Source organism: Perca flavescens, chromosome 23, assembly GCF_004354835.1.
Source record: "Perca flavescens isolate YP-PL-M2 chromosome 23, PFLA_1.0, whole genome shotgun sequence".
Lineage (NCBI taxonomy): Eukaryota > Metazoa > Chordata > Actinopteri > Perciformes > Percidae > Perca > Perca flavescens.
The window spans coordinates 14,778,022-14,804,388 of record NC_041353.1 but is presented as its reverse complement, the minus strand read 5'-3'; the positions used below and the strand labels follow the sequence as shown (position 1 = coordinate 14,804,388).

The following is a 26,367-nucleotide window of genomic DNA, read 5'->3' as shown; positions in this document are numbered from 1 at the left end:
TTTTATTGACGGACTGATTTTGAGAAACACCACATATGCTCACTCAATCAATCCAACAACAGGAAATGTCTTAGTTACAAAAAGAGGAAAATGTAAATTCATCAGTGTCAACGGAAGCATCCCCACTATAATACAATATAATTTACAAACATAAAGCAATATTTGACAAACGACTTATGTCCAAACTGTGTATCATTATTATTATTATTATTATTATTATAATTATTATTATTAGTCACTAAGCTCCTCCTCGTCACTAAAGTATGCACTCTTTTTGATCCTTGGTTTCTTAGAGGCTGAGGATGTTGAAGCGTGAGCACCGTCCTCTTGACACAAGCGTGCCTGCTTCTTCTGTGTTTCGTTCTCTTCCTCAATACGGGCTTGCTGGAGGGACACAAAAGACAGAAGAAATATGACACTGCTAAAAGATAATAACATACGTTTTACATGCAGAAACTGTTTCCAGTTCCCATAGCCTCATTCCAAACAGGTAAACAGTTATTCATATTACCTACTAGCTCTCGTCTTTTTTTTGGGGAGTATGTTACATTTCAGTAGCGAAACCTATTTGGATTTCTATATTGGTCCCTTACCTGAAAAGCTATTGCTTGGCTCAGACTATCTAAGGTTGGGTCCTCTCCCTCTTCTTCACTTTCTTCTTCTTCTTCTTCTTCACTAAAAGGGAAAAGATGTAGGAATTACAAAAACAACTATACCCAATATACAATATCTCACAAAATATCAGCTATAAAATACTAACATATGCTCAGGTTGGTCAGCCTTTTTCTTCTTTTTCTTTTCTTTCTTCTTTGGAGGTTCCCTCTCTCCCAGAATGTTTTTGGGGCATGCGTAGCTCAGATGACCTGTATCCTGTGAGGTTTCATTTAATAATGCACAAAATCAGACTCTTTCTGGGATGATTTTTTTTTGCACATTTTGTTTCCATTCAAGGCAGAAAAAAAAGATTATACTTGCAATTGTAATTGTCAATAAAATGTGATGAGCTCACAGAAAGAAACTGTTAAATATGCACTGACCCCACATTCGTAACATTTGGTCTTGTCTGTGTAGTTCCGTCTTCTTATAAACTCAGTTGCTCGCCCATTGTCTACGGCAATACTAGCTTTCACTGTTCTGCCAAACAACTGGGAGACAAACACATTTGGAAGTCTGACAAGTGAATATCAGAAACATTGCTCACAAGGAGACCGCAGCTGATGCTCAGTGACATACAGTATGAACACTAATGTTGTCAGACTCACCTGTTTGTTATTCACTGCTCTTGCACAGTTGTGAGCTGATTCTCTGTCCAGGAAGAGAACAAACGCCACCCCTTTACTCTGGCGAGTGTCTTTATCTTTAACGACTGTAACCCTGAAATATGCACGAGTTATTAACATCTTTTTTTCTTCTTTTTTTTAAACGTGTAATAATAACTATTACAAGTATCCAGAGCCTTTAATTGATTGTTGTGGGTTATTCCTTCACTACTTTGCTGTAAGATAACAAATAAAGTATGTCAGAGCCGTTACTTACTTTACAACTTTTCCATATTTGGTGAATAGCTGAAATGAGACAAAGTCATATGTAAGGACGTTGCTTGGATTCGGAGACCACTGTGGAATTTGACTCAATTGTGTTTTTTTTTTTGCCAAACAAAAGCATTATTACAAACATCATTAGCAACATTTTTTTTTCACAACGCTGATGAACACTTGTCAACACTTGTAATTGTTGTCTTACCTTGTGTAGGTCATTGTTGGTAAGAGAGAATGGCAGGTTTGACACATACACAGTGCTTTTGCTTGGTGCCAAACCCCCGCTCATACTGGACGTATATGGCACACTGTAAGACAAATAAGACAGCCAAATGATCATAAAGTTGTTTAATGCACAACCAGCTACTTAGCTTTCTTGGTAAATCCATTCATGTCGCGTTAAACCTTTTTAACGTAACTGCAATCAACTGACTACATTAACCAAACTTACCACTTACCAACACAGCCTCCACCGTTGAATAATATCCAAATGTGTTTAAAATAGCAGAATTGTGTGTATTTGTATCATGGATGTATTATGATTTGTATGCAGCTACTTTAGCAAACAGAAACAAACGCCATGTCTGTAAGTCGCAACTTGATGACGTGTGCGCATTCCTCGTCCAATAAAACAGCGGTTATCCATGTCGCTGCTACACCTACCAGAAAGGCTAGGCTAACTAAACGATAGAGGAAGGTGAGATTGTTGTGTTAGCTTGGGCTACTGTGGGTTATTTAACACGTGTTTATCTAGAAGATGCAATATTTCGCCGTAAATATTTATTTGTGATTTTTGTGTGCCGGTATCGATTAGTTAACTTGCTCTCAGATTAAATAAAACCTGCGAATTTGCAGCAAATATGGAGGCTAGCTAATTAGCAATGCTAGCTGTCCTTTCTGCGTGGAGCTAACGTTACAGTAGTTAATGTTAGTACTAACTGTTACATTCCCCATCACAGAACATGTAGCTAGTGATTTGTGTAATTTATCGGCTGGGTGAGATTAAGCTAACGTTAGTGCTATGTTTAATATGGCGTTGTTGGTCAAATGAGCATTCATCCATCGGTCTGTCTATTCTGCAGAAAGGGAACCTCTGCCAGCTCAGTTGCATGTTCAAACAGTGCTCCACAACTTATCTTATTTAAAAATGTGCAACATAGAGCGGATTTTAATCTCTACAAAAATATGCATCTCATTTATTTATTGTATAGGCTTAAATATAAAGAATATTTCCTAAACATTTGCATGGAAACTTATTCCAAGTGTATGTTAGTCTTCACAGTGTTATCTTTTTACAGATTGTGTTGAAGATCACATCTCATTATCGTATCACCCCGATTCACAGAGGTCCTTGAGTCCAAAAGTAAGTTAGTGACAACACTTGTCTTTACAGTACATTCATTTAACAGTGTTTTGTTTGACACCAAGACCACAACAAGAGAAATCCCACTACTGCCTAAATATAAATAATAAATAAAGAAAACCGGATCATATGGCACATGCAAGGATTGGGACACTATTCAGAGCATTTTTGTTGCAGCCTGCACCTGCCTGAACCAAAATGCTTTCACATGATGAAACTCTTGTCCCATGGTTGTCATCAAACTAAATATAGGCTATCATTTTATGTTATTGCATATCTAGTGAAAATTTGTTTCACTAAAATATTGCTGCCTCAAGAAGTTGACTTTAGCATTGGCATTTTTTATTTTATTTTGTGGAACCACTGTTTCATGATTACATGTACAATGCATTCATCCCTACTGTTGCGCTGCCTTTTGCAGTGACGTACAGGAGAGACAGGAGTATACGAGAGGTGTATGATGAACGCTTTTTAACAGAGAGACCGGTGAGTGTGTACAAAGTGAATTCAGTCTATTTTCTTTTCTTGATAGCACTTTGACCTTGTTGTATCACATTCAAGAGTATGCGCATGAAAACACAAATAGGAAGACTTGCAGTGTATGTCTTTCAAGCAGCCAGGATACATAATTTGGGGAGAGCATATTTCTACTCAAACTATAAATAAAATGTAATGTATTTTTTCTGACATGGATGGACAACACATCATACGAACTAGTTCTGATCAAGTATACCATGGCTTTATACATCTAGCTTAATTGAGAAAAATCTGCTATATAATTGCTACATCAGGTGGAGAAGTTCTTAGCCAGGTTGACATAACCCATGGGTAATTTGAGCAGACAAACATTTTTGACTAAATTAGAATTTTCTTTTTTTTTTTTTTTTTTAAAACATTTACCTGCAAATGTAAAATAATGTAAAATGTACCCATCCTGGTAGGGTCCGTACCCACGGGCAGCTGGGGCAGCGGAGAGGAGGGGCCCCTTTAGCAGACCAGAGGACGACTATGGCCGCGGCGGGTACGAATACGAAGGAGGTCCACGCTTCTTCCCGAATGGAGGAGGCCCACGAAATTATCATGAAGATCAGAGGGGCTACCATGGTGAAAACCTTCATTTCCCGGCTGAACGCAGAGCTGTTCCACCTTCAAGAAGGGTGAGAGCATAAATGTTAACATTGTTGTGTTCATATGAACAAATTTAGTTAAAATGTAGTGAAAATGTGTGAAGTGGAGATAAAATAGGAACTTCCAAAAGCTGCCTCAATTTAGAAGAAAAGTCACAAACAACAAACGCATTTAAGTTGCTTGTTTAACAAGCAATCTAGGAATGAAGATGAAAGCACATAGAGCACAACAAGATGCTCAAGCTCAGCAAAATTCTTTCAGGATTTAATATGGGTCAAAAGGTTAGTTTTTAAAATGAGAAATATTAGCAGCTGCCACTTCACAAAATAATTGACTGACATTAATAAACAACTCCCAGGGTTTCCCCTACCATTATAAGGCTTAGGCACAGCAGCAAACTGGTTTGGGCATCACCTAAGCCCAATGAATGTAAAATCAATGTGAGCACCAAAATTAACTACATGACTTTTTTCAGATCTAATAATTGTAGTTGATCCCAAATGGACTTCTTTAGCAAGTTTGTCTTTCAACTTCTAGGTTTTCCAACATTTTAGACACACATATGGTAATAATAATGGTCCAAAATTATGTGAAATTCCATTGTTTTTTTATTGAAGAACTTTCAATGATCCCTTAATCCCCCCCACATATCATGTTAATATTGTTGGTTTAATATGCACACTCACATTAGGCCAGCTGAGGGCGCTATAGTTAAAAGGATCAAATTGAAATATTTTTAAGCCAGACAGTGTGTGCTACATTGTTGCTGTTTATTATGATATACATATCAATTGCTTCTTGGACTTTGACATTCCAGTACGAGGGATGTTGTTGTCATAGTGTTTTCTTTGTCTTTATTGCTGATAAAGCTGACTAACTTAGTGACATTTTCCCGGAGACACATTCTAAAATGATCTAAAGTCTAGGGCTGCTCCTTCTTAGTCGACTAATCGGTCGTTTTGGTCTTAGTCATCTTAGATTTCTTTAGTCGATTAGTCATGTTTGATGCTTTTTTCATGCTGAATGACTTATTTCCAAAAAACGTACGAGCACATTTCTGGTAAACACAAGAATTAAGGGTTGACATTTTACCTTAGATATCACCGTGAAACCTACTTTGATTACTTTCATTAAGGCAATTATTTGTTGTATTACACATTTTCTGAAATGTTGTTTAAATATGCAAAGGAGGCATTATCTTATTCAATATATGCATCCTTTTGCATGACTCTTTGCGGAGAAACTCTGATTTACAGATCTGTCGATTAAATCAACTAATCGATTAGACGATACAATTGAATGAGTGTTAGTCGACTAAGAATTTCTTCAATCGAGCACAGCCCTACTAAAAATGATGTCTTGGCATCAATATTCATTTAGCATATTTATCAGCATCAGGTCATGAATCCATGAGATACTATTAAATAAACTCTAAGGGGGGAGGGGGGGAGACTTTTGGATGTATGGAAGTTAAAGGCACATTTTGAAATCAAAACTGTTTCATAAAATCTGTATTTTAGGTCATGATCAAATCCGTTGAAGAAAAAGTGCCAGCAGAGGTCCCTTTCATGGATTTGATCTTTTTTTTACATGTTCTTTATTGGATAGGAGGACTATCCTTACAGAGTACCCAGGGAAGACCAACAACACACAGGACGGCCTTTGGAGTTTGGGTAAACTGCTTCTGTTTGTCTTAAAGGAGCTAATATTTGTTTTCCAAAAAATGAATCTTGTCTACCAAGTTGTACCTTATAAGTAATATCACTCAGCAGAATTATACGTTATCATTTTGGGTAGCAGGGCCCTTTTTCTATTCACTTGTGTTGTGAACAAAGTCCTCTAGTTAGGCTAAGAAGGGGGATTTCTGCAGGAGTAGGCCTCCATTTTCAGCATGTGTTTGAAATGTTTGTTTACATAACTGCTATTATAAATCATGGTCTGCTCTGACCCATATTGGCCTGTCTCACCCTATTTACATAATTTCTGGCGGTCTCAGTGCTCCTCTGGCTCCAGACGATAACTACGGTTCTTAGCTAAACAGTGTCTGTATTTAGGCCACAATTTGGGTGGCAAAAATCTAGACTACTGATATTGGTTAACAGGTTTACAATATTTACTCCAAACCCTTGGCTCTGGTTCCACTTAAGCATTTTGGTTAAAGTATGTTACTGTTCATTCACAATTAATTCTGATGTTGCCCTTTATATTTTCATGTTATTTTGTTTTCTATATTAAAACGGTCAAATTTCCAGATATTGGTTTGTAAATATGATTTTTATAGACATTTGCTGGAGTATAGTGAGACACTAAAACCGGTTCATTTGAATGGTGGGAAACCCTCTTCCTTCTTGTTTGGTGTGTCTGAAAAAGGTGAAATAAGATAACCCATCCTAACATGACACCTGCAGATTTTGCCATAGTCCAGTGTCATGTAATAAGTTTAAATTATTTCAGCTTAAATCCCTTGAGTGGTATCAACACTGAAAGTTGGTAGGGGGACAGAAATTTCAAAAAATGATATTGACTAAATTCACCACTTAGGAGGTGGACAGGGAAACGATGGCTTTTACTCCAAACATTTGGAGCTGTGAAAGGGCATTGAGGTCAGTCCCCGCCTGTTGATTGGTGGCTTTGGTGTGGGTAGAGGTCAGAGGTAGAGCTGGCCCGATACCATTTTTTGCTTGCCGATTCCGATACCTGAACTTGCATATTGGCCGATACCGAGTACCGATCCGATACCAGTGTGTCATATATTTTATTATGTTTTAACAACCGTATACTACTGTCCCTGTACGGATGTGATATTATTTCTATCTTTGTCTGTCTGGCTCAGGTTAAACTCTTTGTGAAACATGAACAAACACAAGCAATGAATGCCACAGAACTTTCTTTTATTATCTAGTTTGACAGTCAGTTATAACGGAAAAAGAACATGAATAAACTACTTTTAACGTAGATTTTCTTTAGGGCTTTATTACGTGGTATTGGATCAGTGCATAAACTCCAGTACTTCCCGATACCAGCGTTTTAGGCAGTATCAGACCATCTCTAGTCAGAGGTCAGTTGAGACGCAGTGGAGAGTTAGGAAAAGGGGCACTGAGATAATGGATACCAGGAGTTACAAGGGATACAGGGCATTCATGTACATGTTTATTTTTCCATTCAAGAAGGTTTTGTTATTGGGAGCATAAACAAAAAATCTGTATTTCCCACGGTTGACATTATTACATTAACCTGTGACCATCATGTGACACATAAAAAATTGATATACCCTATAATTTAACACCTCCAGCTTCTCATGCATATTTAGACTTCTCTGGAAGATCTGTTGCTCCGTTTGCAATCACAGTGCTGCATGAAGTGTCTGTTATATTTGTTCTAATGCATTAGCATTAACGATTTCATAGAAAAAGAAATAGACTGGCAGTATCTGTTCACCCTGAATAAATGTCAGGTTAGGATCCTGATGGAGGACGGAAAAGACTGCAGCAGTTCTGTCTGCATTTTTAAACCTCCTCTAGTTATTGGATAAGTTCCACTTCATGTGTGGTTATGTGTAAACTTGTAACCGTATTTGGCTAGTGTGAGTTGCTTGCTTCAAGATTCTTTGTCAAAGAAATTTTTTTTGCGTATGGAAGAAGTGTGTGTGCTACTAAATTGTGACCAGGGAGAGTGAGGCAACCCATACCCTGAATACAAAATCCTGACAGCACTGGTATTTTAAGGTTGTTTTGAATTACATTAGATGCAAATTAACCAAATGGTATTTGTTGCCATGTTGTATAGTATATGTATCTGCAACTGCCTACACATTTGTGTGTATTTATTCCCTCAGTGCCCGTGCAGCACCACCACCACCTCATAACGTGCGAAACCAGGGCATCTACCCAGCGCCCAGAGCGCTCCCAGAGAGTGGGGAAGACACACTCGTGCAAGCCATCCTCAACCTGGACAGAGGGTACGAGTGAATCACTGCCTAGCTTATTGATTGCAGCCATCAATGCTGCAGTCAGAGGAAGTGTGTAATCAGTGAAAACATCTAGTGTGTGTATATGGTCAGAAAAAACCTGCACATGTTTAGGCCTCAATGCTAGATGGCAGTGTTGTGCTATGTTGGCACAACACAGGAAAGGTAGAAGTACTTGTGTTTTAGATTCTCTGAAAGATGTTGTTGCAGATATGGGTTTGTAGCTCGAGAGTTGTCGGATGAGGAAGAGGAGCTAATTTGTCCTTCAGACAACACTTTGGCTGTTCGGTCTATTTAAATTGCTACAGCCCACACATTCCCTGTGCTTTCCCAGGGAGGACCGAGACCTCTACAGGAGAAAGGCAGCCCCGTTCCCTCCACTCAGAGAGCGTTCTCCTGTGCGCCGCGAGGTGGCCCGCTCCCCCCACAGTCGCTCCGGCTCAAGCGTCAGCAGCAGAGGCTACTCACCAGACCGAGCCAAGAGCCTACCATTTCCCTCACAGCAAGGCAAGAGTATGTAGAACCCTTAGCGTTTCCCCTCCCCAGATGCTGTGTAGAGCTCCTTTTTTTTTAAGACCACTTTGTGTCCATCCTGGCACAAGCCGAATTTAATACTATGAATAGGCTGCTAATCCAGTTTTGGTCATGACCCTTTATTGGCCAAGGCCATTTGAAAAAAGATCTGTTAGGCCTTGCTTTACAGAGCAAGTTTTAAACTCCACAGTCACCCCCAAAATGTACGTTAATTGTCAAGACCTCTTCATTTCCCCCCGATATTTTCACTGTTTTATCAATGACTTATAATCTGGCTGATCGGCTTTTCAGGTGTGGACGGTCCAGAGGGTCACGCAGGTGTTTCTGAGCACCTTTGGGGGGCGCACTATCCTCAACAGAGTGGACATGAAACTTTCGGTCTGTACATTGAGCCACGTGAACAAGCTTGGACTTGGGTGACAAAATGCTGATGTGGTGTTTCTCACTCACGCTCCTTGCATCCTTTTTATAATGTCAGAAAAATGTTAGAAGGAAATATTGGGACTTTCGATACTCGAGAGAGAAGGATGCAAGGATGGAGGAGAGTACACCTTTATGGCCTGTATATGTTTAAAACCAAGATCAAGTTTAAACCTACAGAATATAAAGTGTCTATAATATAACTTACAAAATATTAATTTAAAAACAATCAAAATAATTGAACCTAAAGAATTCTAACCACAATAAACTATTTGACACTGACATTCTTTCACCCAGGTCTGAAGTAAGTTGAATCATGAATTCTATTTCTTAATTAGTACCTAGTGACCTGGCTGTAGTGGGTTCCTTTCATATTAACCATTTCTACATGTTGATCACTTTCTGTGGTTCCTACTCTGATCTGTAAATGTATGCCATTGGATTTTCTAGATCTAGAGTTATGTGAAGTTTTAAATGTCCCTGCATTATTCTCCCTTCAGTTATGAGTCAGGGATGGTTGAATTTGCAGTCCATATCAAAGCTGGATGATATTGCACTTGTATGAAGGCATTGGAACATACTGCTAAATTGCTAACTGAGACAGTGGCCTCTTTTGATGCATGTTTTTGCATCTCTGATTTATATTTCATTATTTATGTCACTGACTCTGGATATGTACTCGATGCTAAGTTTACATAACTAATAATCTCGAAATTAACTGGACTGTAAAATGCAAAAAATCTAGTGTAACCTTGCGAGCTCCCTGTTTCCGCAAGTAGTACAGTGTTATGTAGGTCTGCTACCAGCTTCAGTGCTGGCCATCTCTCCTTTCAAATTTCCGATTTTTTACTCATGAAATGAGCTCGGTGGACCTCAGAATGACAAGTGTTAATCATGCTTATGTGGCAAAATAAATAAATCTGTTTCTCAGAGCAAGATGATGGTAAGTTCAGTATAGTTGTAGACAGGATAGAACAGTTGCATCAGTAGCAGTTTGGTAGTGTTTTTATACTTTAAAATGTTTGCAGAGGAAATGTACAATTTAGTCTCTCTACCATGTCTTTAATTTGTTTTTGTTTTTTATACAAATTAATGAGAGATGAAATTACATGCAGGGTATTTGTTTCAGAAATATACAAAGGTTACACTCGTTAAACTTAACCTATTCCCAGTCTGGGTAACTTGAGAGAGACAGAGTGTTTCTAATGTGTCCAGCAGCCAGCCTTTCTCCCCGCTCCGTCTGCCACTTTGTCAGGCCTCATAAAGATGCCACCAGGTCGTGTGTGGACGAAGAGGGAAAAGGTATAGGATGTCTGATGGATATTCCTGAAGCCAACGCTTCCACATTGGGGTGTTTTTGTTTCATAGCGATGTCCTAGAGTTCATGTTTGTTGGTAGACTTGACTGGTCGGCCATAAAGCCTTGGGTGGTGCCAGAATGACTGGAGAGAAAGGTTGATTGAAGGCCAAATGGAAAGTGAGAGAGGGGGCGGTGTCCGATCGATGAGTGGGAATCTGCAAAAGAGAGAATTGTACACAACAGTGAATCCACCAACTGAAGTTTGAAGCCCGATTTGTGAACAGTCTGTTTCTTGATTGTTCTTAAGCCTGAGACACACCAAGCCGATTATCGGCCGTTGGACAGTCTGGCGAGGTCAGTGACTCAAGTCTGTTTGGAGTGTTCCGTACCGTCTTCCGTCCGAGGGCCCCTCGACCTTCATTTTTGCCGATATGACATGTATAATCGGCGGGGTGGGCACTGCCGGCAGTCAGACTCAAATGACCGATCTGAATGGTAGAGTGCTAACCCTGAAACGGGGAGCGGGATGAGCGTGACTAGAGTCTCTCAAAATCTGACGAAAATCTTTTAAACTGACCTTTGTCTATCTGAAATGAAGACAGATTCAGCAACTGCATGGCCTATTTCTCGCTTAAAATGTTTTTAGAAACACGTTTCGGTGAACTATTTTAGTACAATATGAGATTGTATTCTGAACAAGCCGCCATGACAGTCTGTCTTTGAATTTGCCGGAGAAACCAGACCCATGTGACACGTTCGTCCAATCAGCTGCCGGTTTTCATTTTTGGGCGACAATACAGATTAGCACCGCCTGCTGTTATGTAGTCTCGTCACTTTGGTGTGTTCTGAGGCACTTTTTTTGACCAACTCTGGGAGACCTTCCTTTTTTGCAGAGGGTCGGCCGTCTGGTCGGTGTGTCTGTCTGGCCCTTTTTAGCTGTTCTAGCCTAGGTACCTGTTTGGATCCTGGAACCAAACATGAACACCTTTTACAGAGCACTGACTATCATAAGCACGTACTTTCCAGACATACTAATTGTCCTTTTTCCATAAAATTTCTGAATCCTGCTATTTTTTTCCTCCTTTTCTCTACTTTAGCATTTTCTCATTCCAGATCTTTCTTCCTCACTTTATTTAGCCCTTCACTCAAGTCTCACTGTGTCAAACTATTATTTTTTTTTGTCTCTTTAATTTCTCTAGACAAAATTCCTGGCCTGTCAAGAGAAGGCTCCCCACACAGCGCAACCTCAAACAAGGTACCGAACTTTTTTTTTTTTTTTTTTTGTGCTGAAATTTGTAATTTAAAGTTGATTTTGAACGAACAAGAACATTTTGCATAAATATAAGCTTTTATTATAAATACAGCAATTCAGTCCCCAAATTACGGTCTATTGTGGACTCCACCTCTGTCACTGTACAGCAGGATGCATCTGGAACATCTTAAATTCCATCCTTCTAATAAGTGTTTAGTCCCATTGAAGTATGGTAATGGCTTTTAAAGTGGGCCTCAAGCAGAGCATAAAAGCTATCAGGCCTATGCTTTGTTTACCTGTGCTGTAAGCAGACTTCAATCACAAGAACTTGTACTGGTGTAGGGAAAAGGGCTCAAGTGTCGACGAAAGTACGAGCTGTGCTTCCTTAAAGTGCTCTTGTTTTTAAAAGAAATACTTAACTGTTTTGAGTAAATATTGAATCCAGATCTCTCCTGCCTGTTTTGCGAATAATAACTTGTTTTGCTGATATCATCACCATCTCCAACTGTGCAGAGGAGTGTAAATAGAATCAGATGTGATTAGGCGCAATGCGTCTGGCTATGGCCACCCAGAAGTGAAGAGGCTAACTCAGTAGCCCAAGTCACAGCTTTATCGTTGGATCTTAGCCGCAAAGCCCCGAGAAATCCCTGTGGAACTCATTGGGGTGCGTGTAGACCGTTTACGTTTCCCTTTTTTCTGTTGAGTATGACTGAGTTTGGTAGCTGTGACTGTCGAGTAGATGTAGCAGGTCTGTGGTCTTGTGCTTGTGAGAAGTTGTTGTGTTACACAGGTCACAGGAAAAGCCTTGACAATACCTATCAACAACTAGTGTGTCTTATGCCACCTTAATATCTCGTAGGATGGATGATTTTAATTAGCCAAATAAAATTTAAGGCACGCAGTTTTCCGGCCAGTTTGAAAACTTTAAACCCTTTTTTTTTGTCGACTGCCCTGCTCTTGGTGTTCCTGCTCTGATTGTCAATCACTCTATTTCATTTTAGGCAAACGGCCAAACAGTGTCATGATGTGCAGAATTGACTTTGATCAAAAAGCCTATAAACTGCATCTTTAAATGCTGCTTAAATGTCCAAGCAGGCTTATTAACTCATTGTTTTATATATCAGAAATTACATACACACATACAAGATACAATACAGAAACATGAGCCATTCTTCTCCTCCTTATGTGCATTTTTGTAAGAACCAATCAACTGCTGTGATGAAAGTTTTACTAAGTGCCCTACCTCTCGCCACACACACACAGCTACTTTTTGCTGTGTTTTATCTAGCCTGTGGTGCATTGTTTTGTTTTTTTCTGTTCTGGGGGCACAAACCCGTAACCTTGGCTAAGATGAAAGGCCTGTGCTGTGTCCCCAGTAAAGCTTGCACTTATGGCCTTGGCTGCTGCCTGCTGTGGGGATTCAACAAACACACAGGCTCTCTGGAGCCATCCCAGACAGAAGAGACCAAAGCAGGGGTCTAAAGAGCACCTCCGGCTCTGGCTGCGAGCCACGGTGGCGTAGTGGGTGGAGAGCATGCTCTGTAACTGAAAAGGTCACCAGGCGTTTTGATCCCTACACAAGTTCCTGTCATTATATAGTAGGGCTGTGTATTGGCAAGAATTTGGAGATACGATATGTATCACGATACATGATCACGATTCAATATATTGCGATGCTGTGCGTAAGGCGATATATCGGGATTTTTTTAAAGTACAATTTCAGAAAAACTAATATTTAAAAAAAAAAAAAGACATGATGTTCATAGAAGTCAAAGAAGTTTACTTTAGGTAAACCATTCAGCACACAGAAAATCAAACTGCCAGTTCGGGATTGTGGTTCACGGGTTCTTAGTGAGCTAATGTTTATATGCTAAAGTAGGCCAAAGTTCAGCCATAGCTACGTTGTTAGCTTCTAGCAAAAAGTCAGGCACTGCTAGGCACTGTTAGGCAAGGACACTAGTGGTGCGTCTCAGGATAGCCATCTAGCGGTAGGGGGTTTAAACACAACATAAACGTGAACCACTGTCTTACATGAATATTTTTGAACGTTTAAAAAAAAAAAAAAAAAAAAAAACACCCCTGTTATATAGTGTGATAACATTTGACCAACCAAGAGAGTTAATGAGATCTCGTGATGACATTCAATTTGGTATTCAGACTTTATGTAGTTTTAAGTTATAGGCATTTGACCATCAAGCTCATGAACATTCGTTAGTAGTTATTGTGTCTTGGAGATGTCTGTGGGGTTTCTCTACTACTATGGAGCTTTCTGTATGTTTTTGACCATTGTTGCTAGATGATGAGCTGCCGAAAAAAAGCTCTTGCAGTTTGATCCTGGGGGTTTGACACTAAAACTTTTATCTTTTCATGAATGTGCATGGCAGGCTATCGGTAGGTGTAAAAAAAATAATAATACACCACCAAGCAACCAAAAATCATTTGAAACCACAATAAATAGGATTCTAAAGCAGTCCTCAATTTAAAGGTCACTTAATGGTTCACCAGACCAAGCAAGTGCTTAGTTTAGAGGAAGACGCTTTTTTTGTTTGTTGTAAAATTCATTTTTAATATGACAGTGATTACCCCTGATGACATTTCATTTAGTCTGGTTTGCACAAAATATATCTGCCAAGCTTTATATTATATTGATGGTGGAACATCCCTTCCAGGTTGGGCTGTGCCCAGTGCAGCGAGTGGAAGTGAAAGATCCAGACAGGGATATTTTTGTCACTGAGGCTCAGGAGGCTGAACAACGAATGTATGTGAACACACGTACACACTACACTTCTCCCAAGCATAGCTTAAGGGAGAGAATTGGAAGGAGGAATAATTGGATGATGTTTTTATGAATTTTTGTTTTATTTATTTTAGACCATCCTCTGTGATTTCTTTCCTCATTCATCGAGAGATTTAATGACTTAGTCTATGGTCTGTTTCCCTTAATGTATGAGTGGACTTTAGTCATGGCTGGGCAGTTCTGCTCCCTGGCCTTCAAACTCCTAATAGTATCAGGAAATGAGCAAAAGAAATTGAGCGGTGATCCGAGTTGGCCTCATTTCTCCCCTTTGCTCTATTCTTTTTGCTTTCACAGTAATACTTCTGGGTACTAGAGTTTCCAGTCCATCCATTTAATGGCTCATCATGGCTTGTCTCGCCAGATTCCCTTAAGATATGAAAACAGCTGAAATATCAAATTCTACAATTTATGAAAACAGCTGAAATATCAAATTCGACAATTTACATTGAAAAATAAGTGCAATGTTAAGCCAGGTTTTAGTCATAATTGGCTAAGTAATGAGAACCGAGTACAATATGAAGATCTGTTGTGATAAATATGGCATGTGATATGCAGCTTCTTAGTGCTGTAATTCCTATGAATCCCTAATTCAAGACAAGTTGTAAACGTAGCTAGAAATCCACGAGTCTACTCTGGCTTTTCAGCTTTAGGAGCTACTGTTTAAGCTTTATCTTTTGGTACGCCTCATCAACCACATCTTTGCTGTTAAGTTAAACAGTCAGTAGGTCAGGTCACTGACTATCTGTGATTGGGCTATACATTGCTGACCCACATCCTTTCTCTGTATCGCGTAACTGCTGGCGTTTAGTAATTTCGGTCATCTTGGCAGTAGCTGTACACTTCTTAAAACCATGTATTGATGTATTTAAAATGTTCACTTCTGTGCTTGTCTGCCATACATTTCATGATTTTTTTTTTTTTTTAAACTTCATTTCTCTCATGCTGGGACAGTTAAAGCGTTGCTTTAAAATACCCTTTTTGCTTAAAGTCTTTCCTTTATAGAGCAGTGATTCACCCCTGTTTCTCCTCTACCTTTTTAGGAGGAGAACCATCCTCCAGAAGTAGGAAAAGAGGACCCACTGGTGGCTCCAGTCGTGGAGGAAATCCAAAAGTCAACTATAGACAACTTTCAAGAGCGACGAGCCCTGGCCATCGCAGCCAAAGCTCAGGAAATAGAGAAGGTACTTTTCCAACTCCAACTTACATTTAACTGATCTTTAAAGGAAGGAGTTTAAAATCAGTTGGCAGGCAGTAGGTCGGTATTAAAATAAAACATCAGTTATTCAAATGAGCCTTTCTGTGGTTTTACAAACTCAACTTTAGGCCACACCCCGTTGTAAGACAATTGTATTAACAGCGCTGCACATTTTCTTTTCCACATTTCACAGCCAATGTAAACTTATTTTTAGACTTCTTTGTATACTCACTATGAGCAGATCAAAGATGATACATCACTATTTTGGAAAGGTGGAATTCTTTATTGGTATTCATTTAGTAGCATTTATAAAGGAAAAATATATAAGTGAACATTTTGTGCCAGTGGCTCTCCGTTGCCCCTTTTAGAAAATCGCTGCATTTACAATCCTCTCATTACAAGTTTGTAATTTGTAAGACTTTTCTATAAATGTCAACTTGGGGCACGCATAACACATGCTGTACCCTTGGCAAGCGTTCCCGTACATATGGTGACACGCACATGGATTATTTTACGAGATAGGCATTACTGGAACAGCTAACTATTGTGTTCCCGACAAAGCAGGACATTAACTTTTCTGTCCACCAGTCACCGTGGTGGCTGCATCCTAAAATTCACCAGCCGCTTTCACTGTTGCCAGCCAGATATCTGTTTTAGAGCAGAATGATGCTTAATTATCTGCCAAAGTAGCTGGTTGCCAAATTTATCACCATTTTCCTGGTGGCTCTTGTAAATCTCCCATCCTGGCCGGCAGCGCTGCAACAACTGCTCATTATACCCTCCACCAGCTTAATATCCCGCATGGCTCAAACATCACAAATCTCCCTCCCCTTTTTCCAAGTGCCCACCGCGCACACACTCATACAGTATAGGCCCACACACAGGGATTTGGAAACACTAGGATAACGTACATGGTACAGGAACACACAAACGAAAGCGCAAACGCAAGTAAACTTTAGGCATGGTAGATTTGTGCATACAATAAATCGAGAGGTCGTCCACTTAACTGAGCTAAAACAACCCCAGGCTACAGGTTCCAGCTCTGCTCAGTTATCTAATGAAGGCCATTCCTGCACTAGTGAGCGCTACTGCTGCTTTACTGGGACCATTAAACCTGGACCAGCTCTCCCCCGGAGCACACACTGCGCTGCTCCCACATTGAGCTGCGCCACGGAGCCTATATAGGCGCTTATAAGGCTGTTGCTGACGCTGCAGCTCCTGGCCCGTTTTATAGCCGTCTCTTTCTCCCCCGTCTGCGTCTCCGCACGTTCCTCCAGCACTACTAATTCCATGTTTTCAAGTAATTTAATACATATCGGTACATACGCATTTTGGAAAATGACAACCAAGAAGAGATTATTCTTTAGGTATTTTTCATGTTTCCATTGTCGGTATAACTTGTGCAAAAAGAAAAACGAGAGGGAACGGTGTATTCCGTTTTCACAGGGATATGAAGTTTCAGCTTTTCTTTCCAGGATTTCAGATTCTTTGGAATTGTCCGTAGAAATGGATGATTATCAGCTTTTTCCCTCCTCCTGTCCCTTTCTTTGGCTTTTGTGATGTCCAGACCACTTGGCCATGAAGGTTGTTTGTGACTCTGTGTCAAAGGCTGGCTTGTTTGGTGAGTGAGTTAAGTCAGCCTTGTTTCTGTCACACACATCAACCAGGTCAGAAATCAAAAGTTTTAATGAAAACCTTGCCCAGGATCTTTTCCTACTCTGACTAGGAAAAAAGGAAAGCTGATTGGAAATCAGTCTGTTTTTTTGATTGTCTATAAACAATTTAACCTTTTTTTTTTTTTTTTAAAGATTTGTAAACTGTAATAAAAACCTGAGAGAATTGCCTTCACAAAGTTGCAGACAAACCAACCAGCCGCTGGAAAATATATAAGCACTTGTGTGATGGCTGGTATTAATTTCCAACCATGCCCAGAATACACCGCTATACACTCCTTAAGTCAGACTTTCTTTTTCAGTCTGTAACAACAAAGTCGCAGCAGTGTTTCTGTTGCAGTAGGCACTGGTGTTTAGCTCCTTGACAAGTGTCTGCCAGATGTTTGGCTTTCTGCACCCAATCTGGTCTAGCCATCTCTTCTGTACGCACGGACACAAACCCACTTCAGTCCAGTAGCTCCTTGCTAACTGTCTCTACACTTTTGATAGATCACAAGCTTGAACGTTCCATCATCGGCCAGACATCGTGCTGGGCCGCATTATACCAGTGCCTCACCGTGTGTTTGTGTAGCTAAGTGAAATTGGTTCGCTGAAATTCAACCTGAACCTCATTGTCAAAGTTGACTTTGGCTGCAGTACAGACTAACTGGTTATAGTGAGTGACAAGGCATGCGAGGCAATAAAGGGTATTATGTTTTACTCCTCACAGTCCGGGCTGTGATACAAAGGGAGTTTTATTTCATTTGTTGAGGAATCTAAATATATTTGGCTACGAGAAGGAAAGCCAGACGGTTCCAGACTTTATTTCTTCTTCTTTTTTTAAGTACAAAGATGGCAGAACTGGACTGAGGCCCCAACTCTTTCACTCTCGTTCTTTTCTGAAGCCAGGCAGGCTCACACGCTCACCCTAACCCTGTTTTAACTGGCTATAGAAAGTTAAGTTTAAAGAAGCCTTCAGAGGCCGAGACAGTTCTGGACCGACCCCACCCAAAGTCAAGAACTGGCCTTTTTCCTTCCTGATTGGATAACAAGGGAGGGATTTCAGGAAGTGCGTTTGAATACAGGAAGTACATTTTCAGCACATTGTTATCTAGGAACAACTTTCCCTGTATTCATAAAAGTTGTTGTCAGCACACTTGATTGGATTCTCCCCCAAAAAAAAAAAAAAAGTAATCCGTGATCAGCTGTTGAATGAGACCACAGAACAGATTTGTTGTCTGACTGTTTCACTTGATCGTTTATTGTACATGACAGAAACGGCCAGAATATATTCATTTTACGTCCGCACTCTTTCTTGAAACTGTTTGTATCCTTATGTTCACCACGTATTTCCTGTAAATGATTGTATCCCATTGTTAGATTCAGGTCACTGTGAGGGAGAACTGAAGACTCTGGTAACTGATTGTGTTTGCTGTAGGTCGAGAATGAGGCAATTAAGAAGCCCTCATCATGGTTGCATAAAGACAGATGCTGGTCTCATTCCTTCACTAGATATCATCTTCAGTAAAGTGTCACGGTTGGTAATATCAGGAGGCCATTGGTCTCATTGGTCTACGATTTAAGCTGCAGACAGTTTTTAGTTGAACACAGCTTTTATACAGTGGAAATATTTTTAGTTTAATGCAGATTTTGGAAAGGTGCCCTCTGTTGTTGCAAGTACATAAACTCAATTAGACAGCAGATCTTTATTTGTGATCTCTCCTCTGCTCCAACCATGTTCTCTGTTCAAGGAACATTGTGAAAAGCTATAAATAAGCCAGTGAGTTTGAACGCCCCGCAGCACAGAAGCTACTGTTGGTATCCGGTGAATGACTGAAACTCACCCTTGCCTGGCCTAATTTTAGACACACACACACACACACACACACACACACACACACACACACACACACACACACACACACACACACACACACACACACACAAACACAGATCCGCACACCACCCTTGTCATTGGAAGTGCCCTTGTGTCCGCCTGCGGCACGACTTAATAAGTAGCCGTATCGGTGGGTTAATTCATTTGCACTGGAGAATTGACCAAGAGATGGAGGGTAAGATGAAACCAAGCACAGAGAGAGTGACTAAAGAAAGAAATGTGTCCTGAAATAGTGGAGGGACAGATGGAGAAAACAGCGAGAAGAGAGCAGCATGCCACAGAGAAAGCGGAGTCCCTGAGATTTGTCAGTGTGTCTGTCACACTGTCCCATTAGAAAAGGTCGTCATGAGTGACGTGTATTTATTTATTTTTTTTTTTTTTTGGAGCATTTGAAGGCTATTATTGGATAGCAATAGTAGAGCGACAACAGGAAACATGGGAGAGGGATGGAATAAAAGGTCCCTGGCCAGATGTGCGTGGGAATCTATCCACAGCACGTCTGGAGCTTTTAGTTCTCCTAGAAAATGGAAACTGACATACAAAATATTATCGGTTAAGGTTTCTGATATTTCCCCCCTCTGGAATTTCATTGTCAGCGCATGTGAAGGATCATGAGTTGGAAACAAATCTGTTATGGTATTTTGCAAATCGAACCACTTAATGTGGAAGCAGTGGGCTGACTTTTTATTTTTTTTATTTTTATGAGACATTTGAGGCTCCGTGTGAAATAGCAGCTCCCAAACAAGATTCCAGCACCTCTTCCTCATTGTCCTTCTAACACCTGTTATAAGCCTGTGAGACACCACTAAAGTGGGGTTTTATTGCTCTTTGGGCCACCCTGTCCTATATAAAGGGCCCTTATTAAACTTGAGAGGAGAAGTGTTTATCTTTTGACACTGCATGATGTGTGTTGACACCAGAATGATCAGGTCAGGCTCAATGACACTGGAATATTTACACCTAGGCGCCAGGTCGAGCAGGAAGGAAACCACTTTTCATCTCCTCCATTAAGAGCTTTTCTCTTGTAGGTTTTGACCTCTGCCTGTTGGCACTTTTCAGTCCTAAAATCTGCATACAAATGGATGTAAATGTGTTTACTCTGTGTGTTTTGAAAGTAAAGTTTTCACCTTGTTTGTCTATTTCTTTAACATGTGCGCATCAAGCCTCTATGCTTCATTTACTCATATTCCTATCCACTTCCAGGTGTACCGTCAGGACTGTGAGACATTTGGCATGGTGGTAAAGATGCTGGTGGCTAAAGACCCCAACCTGGAGAAGCAGCTGCAGGTTCCCCTAAGAGAGAATCTCGGGGAGATCCGCGAACGTTGCCTGGAGGACCTCAAACACTTCATCAACGAGCTGGACGAGGTGGTCCGGCAGCCAGAACCTTCCGTCTGTGACTCGACCACCCCATTGGCGTCCCTGACGGCTCATAAACTCTCAAAGGCAGGAGTCAATCACAGCTCGTCTTACTGACACGTTGGCCATCTGCTCTATGTGAGACTGAGCATGGAAGGATTGACTGCTGAACATGATGGATATCTCAGAATACATTTTGGAATGCTGGGCTTGAACCGATTCTTCAGCACAGCAACCTGAAGAACAACTCTACATTGAGAGGATGCAGTGTTGCATTATATGTGGGGATGAGCAGTGTTAGATTTTGAACAGACAGTTTTTTACCTTCAAATTGTCTGTTAAAAAGATGTTAATTATAAATAAATAAAAGTTGTTTTTCTGTCAAATGATGGCAAAAAAAAACATTTTGTCTATTTAACGTCTCACATCACCGTGGAAATGGTTAACATGGGTTTTGTTATTTAACCTATTTTGATGAAAATATGTTGTTGAGAATAGACAGTGAGTCCTGCAGCATGATCAAACTTTTCTTAAGGAAAAGTCAGATAAGACAATGTTTTGTATATTTTTTTTTTTTTTTTTAAGTTCTGCACATTTTGAAGCAGTCAGATGTAAGACTTGGTGCTGCTAAATTTACAGTTCTACATCCTTGTATAGATGTGTATTGTGCAGACATGCCAGTTTGGTTACCTTTTTCATTGTTTGTCTCATTTTGCCTTTTACAAACTTGATATTCCCACGCACAAGGCTTGATTACTTTGATGGCATTGAGACCAAGCTTTGCCCAAACTGAAGTGTCTCTGAAGTTTGTAGTAAAGTGATTTCTTATAACTTTACGGTTTGATTTATTGTGGTCTATGAACATAAGTTGCACACATATCCCACTGACATCACAGACTTAATCTAAAATATTTTAAGGATCAGTTTACAGGCATTAATGAACTCCATTTAAGGGTTTCCCTCTGCCATACTTTTACTGTATTTAAGTATGGTATAGGCTGCTACAACAATTTTTATTTCATTCTAATGTAAATGCATGCTAGGAAATGGGTTTTCAACTTCCAACAAGGTTTTGTATCCAGTTCCATACCACGCTACAAAATCCTATAACCTCTTTGGTGCACCTCAGGGTTAAAAACACCACTACAATCTGAGGGTTACAAAATGTAATTGAAAAAAAAAAAAAAGAAAGCATATCTGAAGCTTTAAGAGGAGAAAAAGTATTTATTACAAGTGTCTTTACATCACAAAGCATTTTTTTCTGGTTATGTTAGAGCAAGGGGTAGTGAACAGTTCAGCTGAAAATGGAAAATGCAGGTGTAACTGCCATTCTTTTAATATTCTGTACACCAATAGTGAGCATTGTGGAATATATGTTATAATAGACATTGTTACATGTGTAACATGGCACTTTACTGTGAAGAACACAGTTTGTGAAGTGGCACCTTCTTTGTTGTTTCTCATAAAATATTAATGAGGTCTGTTTGTTTACCATTACAACCTTTTTTTTAATATATCATACACTTCAAAAGAAACATCTTTAAACCACGGATATAAAAATACCAGTATTAAAATCTTAACTTAGTATATACATTATCATTTTGTACTATTATGCATTAAATAATTATTTGTTTGATTTCTATTTTCTACTTTATCAACCTCTGTGTACAATGTATTGCCATTTTAATGCACACAAAGATATTGCTGCAAAACTTTAACTGAACATTAAACATTTAAAAAAAACATATTGGCAAATGCGGAAATAAAAGAAAAGGTTTAATGTTTCCACTCTGCCAACTCTGCATAATTATGGTCTGCTCTCTCTAAAGAAAGGCTTCCAAATTCACCAGTACATGCATCATGTTAGTGCTAAAAAGACCCAGTATATAGGACAAGTTTGCACATACACAAAAAAAAAATTTCTGACTAAATGTTACACAGATCTATCTTAGCAGTTTTATATTGATCTCTTCTTTCAGTAGATTTGGACCTAAATATGATATGCATCTTGACATTTGGCAATGCACCTTCTGTTAGGGCATAATGGGTTGCTTTAAACTGCCTAAATCCAGATTTGATCCGCAAAAAACATCATATGATCAGAAAATCTGACTTTATTGCTTGGTGTAGTGCAGGTTATGATGTAAATGCACTCCGAGCTGTTAAGAGATGATACAATTTTTGGAGCGGTGGCTCTTTCTGCGACCAGTCTGTGAGCCGTGGCTCTGGGAAGGGAGGGCTGTAACCCTTGTAGGGTAGTCCTCAGCGTAGTAGCGCCCAGCTGCTCGAGGCTGAGGGATTGGCTGGCCCAGGAAATAGCCCTCCTCCTCAGAGTCCGATGATGAGGAAGAGCAAGTAGAGCAACAGTCATCCTCATCTCTGTAGAGACCCATGAAATGCTCAAGTCGTGGGTCTCCTTGAGCTGAGCCCTGAAGCATATAGTCAGATCGGGTTTGGGAGAAGGCCAGGGGCAGCCTGTGTGCAGGATGCTGTAGGAGCATTGCACCACAAGGAGGGTTTACCAGACCCTGCTGCTGGGGCTCATACGGCCTCTGTGCTTTCTCCAAAGGCACCATGTGAAGGTTGTTGTCTGAGCGGGTTCTGCGGCTCCTGTTGTGCCGGTGGTGGTGCTGCCTGCGCCCGTGGTGGCTCAGTGGGCGGCTTCTTTCTCGGCTCATCTCATCTGTGCAGTAGGCCCTCCGCTGTGGCTTCTCACTCATGGGATGCTTTCTAATATTGACATCAAACCCATCATTATATCCATTGTCCACGGTGTCTTCTGAGAACTTTACCATCTGAGGAGGCCTGGACTGGGACTTGCTCCTCCTCAGAGCTGGGGCATGGACAAATGAGGGAGGGAGGCCCTCCGAATGCGGGGACAATGAGAGAAGTCCTCCTGGTGTGCCTCCCCTCATTGCCAATGCTATCTCCTCCACGTCTCCCTTCTCCATGTTAAGGTTGAGAGAGTTGGCACTGTGGTGCAGATGAGAGGAATTAAAGGTTCCCATGTTGCTCATGTTCTCGCAGTCATCTGCCACCGTGGGATCCTGCATGGCAAGGTTGTAGACTATAGGTCTATCTCTGCCATCTCCATCCACTGATGCACCTACAAGGAGCAAGCAGAAGAGACACGTTTTGAACAGCTGTTTGACTTAAAATGAAAGCACATTTTTCAACTGAACACATGCAAGCAGTAGTCTCCTTACCAGTGATGTTTGAGAGCGCCAGGGAGTCCATGGAGTCTCCAGCGCCCTGATCGGCTTTCCTCAGCTCATCAGCGATGCACTCAAGGGAGTCTTCATACCACTGCCTGGTGTCTGGCCAGAATGCCTGTCTTCCTGTCCCAGATTGGTCCTGATCCTGGTCCAACTCCAGCTCTTGGATCTTTCTGGCACTGGCAGGACCTGGATGACTCCCATAGGCTGAGTCTCCCAACCCATCCTGGGACTGGGCCCAGTACATTTCAGGCAGGTGCTTCTTGCTCATCAGTCCAGGGCTAAGACTGTTGGCTCTGGATTGATTGGAAGTCTGGCTCTGGGTGGGACTGGTGGGGGTGGGAGAGGAGGCGGTAACCCCCAAAGATGTAGTATCAGGCTTAAGCCAGGGGTCAGAGACACTTATTAGCCTGTTTCTGTCACTGCTGGGGCTGGGAGATTTCAGGGATGGCTGCTGAAGTTGGTGTAACATCCCGCGGTCACCAAACTTGAGAAGGAGCTGAGTCATATAGTCCTCATGCTGGGCCCACTCCTCTGGATCCTCCTCTCCACCAGCATCCTGCTCCTCCCGCTCCCTCCAGAACCTCTCTTCTTCCAGGCCGAGACGGGCCAGCTTGCGCCCTACAATACCTATGTTGGAATCTGCATCTCCATCTCCTTCACCCTCTCCATCTCCAAACTTGTACTCAAACGAGGGGACGGCAGCTGGGGGGTTAAACAGCTGTGACTGTCTCCACTGTTCGGCAGGCTTGCTGCTCTTCCCCATGCGCACACTGCGCCGTGATTCACGTGAGCGGGCAGACTGGAAGGCCGAATCAGACGAGTCGGAGGCATGAATATCTTCTCCCTGACTGCAGGCCTTTGAGCAATAAATGCGACCCTGCTTCGGCAGGAAGGGACAGCCCAGCAAGGATGTCTTGCACTGGGCACAACAGAAGCACTGGTCTGAGGCATGCCAGTGTACACCTTCATAGGTCATTTGGGCATGGTCAACACCTAAAGGATCATAGGATGAAGAAAAAAATCAGCATAAGATTAGTTTTAGTACTTCCACACAAGAAGTCAAAGAAAAACAGCAGGATTGGGTGTTCAACATTGTTCTAATTCTTCTAATCCCAAAAAACAAACCAATAAGATAGCACCTCACAAATATAACTTACCAATGTTTTCACCACAGGCCTCACAGTACTCTGCATACAATGACTCAAAGCAGCCAGTACAGTAGGGCCGGCCATCTTTCATGATGTAGCGCTGACCCCCTAGCATCGTCCCACACTCAAAACAGGCAAAGTGCTTCATGTGCCAGTGACGACCCTCTGCTTCAGTGCACTCATCGGCAAAGATGATCTAAAAGGAAACACACTTGTTAGTTTTGTAGACTTGGAACTGACACTGCCATGGTTCACTGTAAAAAATTAAGTGGGTAGGGCTACTATTACTGCGTCTTACCTCGTCACAAGAAGAGCAACGTGGTTTTATAAGCTCAGCATGGTGTCGTCCACAGAGAATCTTGCCATTTTGGTAGAAATATATCAGATCCACCAGCAGCTCTTGACATGTGGCGCACACAAAGCACGCTGGGTGCCAGCAGGGGCCCGGTCCTGCTCTGGAGGCAAAAATTGCCATCTCCCCTCCATTGATGCCTCCGCCACACTAACAATCAAACACAAACAACAAATGATCCATGAGATTTATATTTCAGGCATCTTGTTGATGCAGTTTTTCAGATTGGCTTACAATGCGTAGGGGTTTATCATTGAGCCTTTGACCTCACTTAATATGCATTAATAATAAATCTGGTGATAAGTATGCTACCTTGAGAATAAAACTGTGGGGATAAACGGAGACGATCACATACAGGAATGACATTTTGAAATGTGTGGAACAGTCAATGCCTATGACACATAAGGAATGCAAGGTAAACAAAAGGGATTATGGAAGCTATTCAAAATATATTACATATCTGCTGATGTTTCTATGCTGAAACAAAGAAAGCCAAACAACAGGTGATCATACCGCAAGTGCCAAAAGGAATATAATCCATTCAAAACAAATCAGTCACTCCTACAATGATGACAATCATAGCACAAATACAGCAACAGCTGATAACATGGATAGTGCAATTTAATCTTTAAAAAAATGATTGACTGCACCCGTGACAACCCCACCTAGTGTCTTCCCGAGTAGAACTCTTTGTGTTAACATGCGGACAGATGCTACATTTTAAAAGGGAATGGGTTGACTTGGTAGCAATGCATCTCAAAAACCCTGATAGCCTCCTAGCATAACTACTTTACCAGCAAAGGTTGTAGGACACACTCAAATGACTAATTTACCTTGTTTCAATGGGTGGCTGTTTCACTTCACAATACAAGTCATCAATTGGGTGTTGCTGAGGAATTGGACAGCATTTTTGTCCCATAAGCTTAAAACAGAATACACTGGCCTTGGTTCTAAGTCAAAAGATCGTATGACTCCACAGAGATTGTAAGAGCGTGTCTGAACGTGCAATCACGAGTCTTTATATAACCCAGCTATGAGACACCCATAGGCAGCTATGGCATAGCATGGCCAGCTGTTAACCATTATTACCAGGGTGGAGAGACAGGGGCCTTGGATACGGGGGGTGTTGTGTGTCCCCACCAGGAAAATGGTGTGTATGAATGTCCTTATAGGATGAGTCAGAGGGTGGTTGTGTGTTTGCAGAGCATATATGGATACGCATAAATGTTCAGTATGTCTAAGAATATG

The 26,367-nt window shown here is 41.0% G+C and overlaps 3 protein-coding genes across 7 annotated transcripts in view; 1 reads left to right on the top strand and 2 right to left on the bottom strand.

Annotated features, from left to right (window-relative positions):
- On the bottom strand, positions 1-2,189 carry zcrb1 (zinc finger CCHC-type and RNA binding motif 1). Of its 2 annotated transcripts, none has more exons than XM_028570925.1 (8): positions 1,990-2,189; positions 1,744-1,846; positions 1,537-1,565; positions 1,263-1,374; positions 1,038-1,145; positions 761-870; positions 594-675; positions 1-384 (listed from the first exon to the last, which is right to left on the bottom strand). In XM_028570925.1, the coding sequence occupies exons 2-8, from the start codon at positions 1,825-1,827 to the stop codon at positions 232-234; spliced, it is 678 nt and encodes a 225-aa protein (XP_028426726.1). In that variant the 5' UTR covers positions 1,828-1,846; positions 1,990-2,189; the 3' UTR covers positions 1-231. The 2 variants fall into 2 exon arrangements, with proteins under 2 accessions (XP_028426726.1, XP_028426724.1); XM_028570923.1 differs by having other exon boundaries at positions 1,997-2,188.
- pphln1 (periphilin 1) lies at positions 2,141-21,237 on the top strand. Of its 4 annotated transcripts, none has more exons than XM_028570920.1 (11): positions 2,141-2,235; positions 2,837-2,901; positions 3,323-3,387; positions 3,843-4,058; positions 5,638-5,702; positions 7,865-7,987; positions 8,331-8,503; positions 8,822-8,908; positions 11,449-11,504; positions 15,339-15,479; positions 20,246-21,237. In XM_028570920.1, coding segments are annotated over exons 2-11 (1,200 nt in total). In that variant the 5' UTR covers positions 2,141-2,235; positions 2,837-2,900; the 3' UTR covers positions 20,519-21,237. The 4 variants fall into 4 exon arrangements, with proteins under 4 accessions (XP_028426721.1, XP_028426720.1, XP_028426723.1 ...); XM_028570919.1 differs by having other exon boundaries at positions 8,331-8,509; XM_028570922.1 differs by lacking the exon at positions 8,822-8,908.
- Positions 21,238-21,599: 362 nt separating this feature from the next.
- prickle1b (prickle homolog 1b) overlaps positions 21,600-26,367 on the bottom strand; it is a 29,626-nt gene continuing 24,858 nt past the window's right edge. Inside the window, exons 5-8 of the mRNA XM_028570428.1 lie at positions 25,066-25,269; positions 24,777-24,963; positions 23,608-24,612; positions 21,600-23,507 (exon numbers count right to left, since the gene is read on the bottom strand). Of these exons, the coding sequence (XP_028426229.1) occupies positions 22,564-23,507; positions 23,608-24,612; positions 24,777-24,963; positions 25,066-25,269 (2,340 nt within the window). The 3' untranslated portion in view covers positions 21,600-22,563. The remainder of the gene's footprint in view (positions 23,508-23,607; positions 24,613-24,776; positions 24,964-25,065; positions 25,270-26,367) is intronic.

Bases quoted from the DNA above. Each gene is read 5' to 3' on its own strand.
- zcrb1 (XM_028570925.1), bottom strand. From the start codon at position 1,827: ATGAGCGGGGGTTTGGCACCAAGCAAAAGCACTGTGTATGTGTCAAAC. The intron at 1,146-1,262 runs GTGAGTCTGACA...TTTGTCTCCCAG, and splicing joins GAGCAGTGAATAACAAACAG to TTGTTTGGCAGAACAGTGAA. The intron at 871-1,037 runs GTCAGTGCATAT...GAAACCTCACAG, and splicing joins CCAAATGTTACGAATGTGGG to GATACAGGTCATCTGAGCTA.
- pphln1 (XM_028570919.1), top strand. The intron at 8,510-8,821 runs GTATGTAGAACC...TCGGCTTTTCAG, and splicing joins TCCCTCACAGCAAGGCAAGA to GTGTGGACGGTCCAGAGGGT. The intron at 11,505-15,338 runs GTACCGAACTTT...CTACCTTTTTAG, and splicing joins ACAGCGCAACCTCAAACAAG to GAGGAGAACCATCCTCCAGA.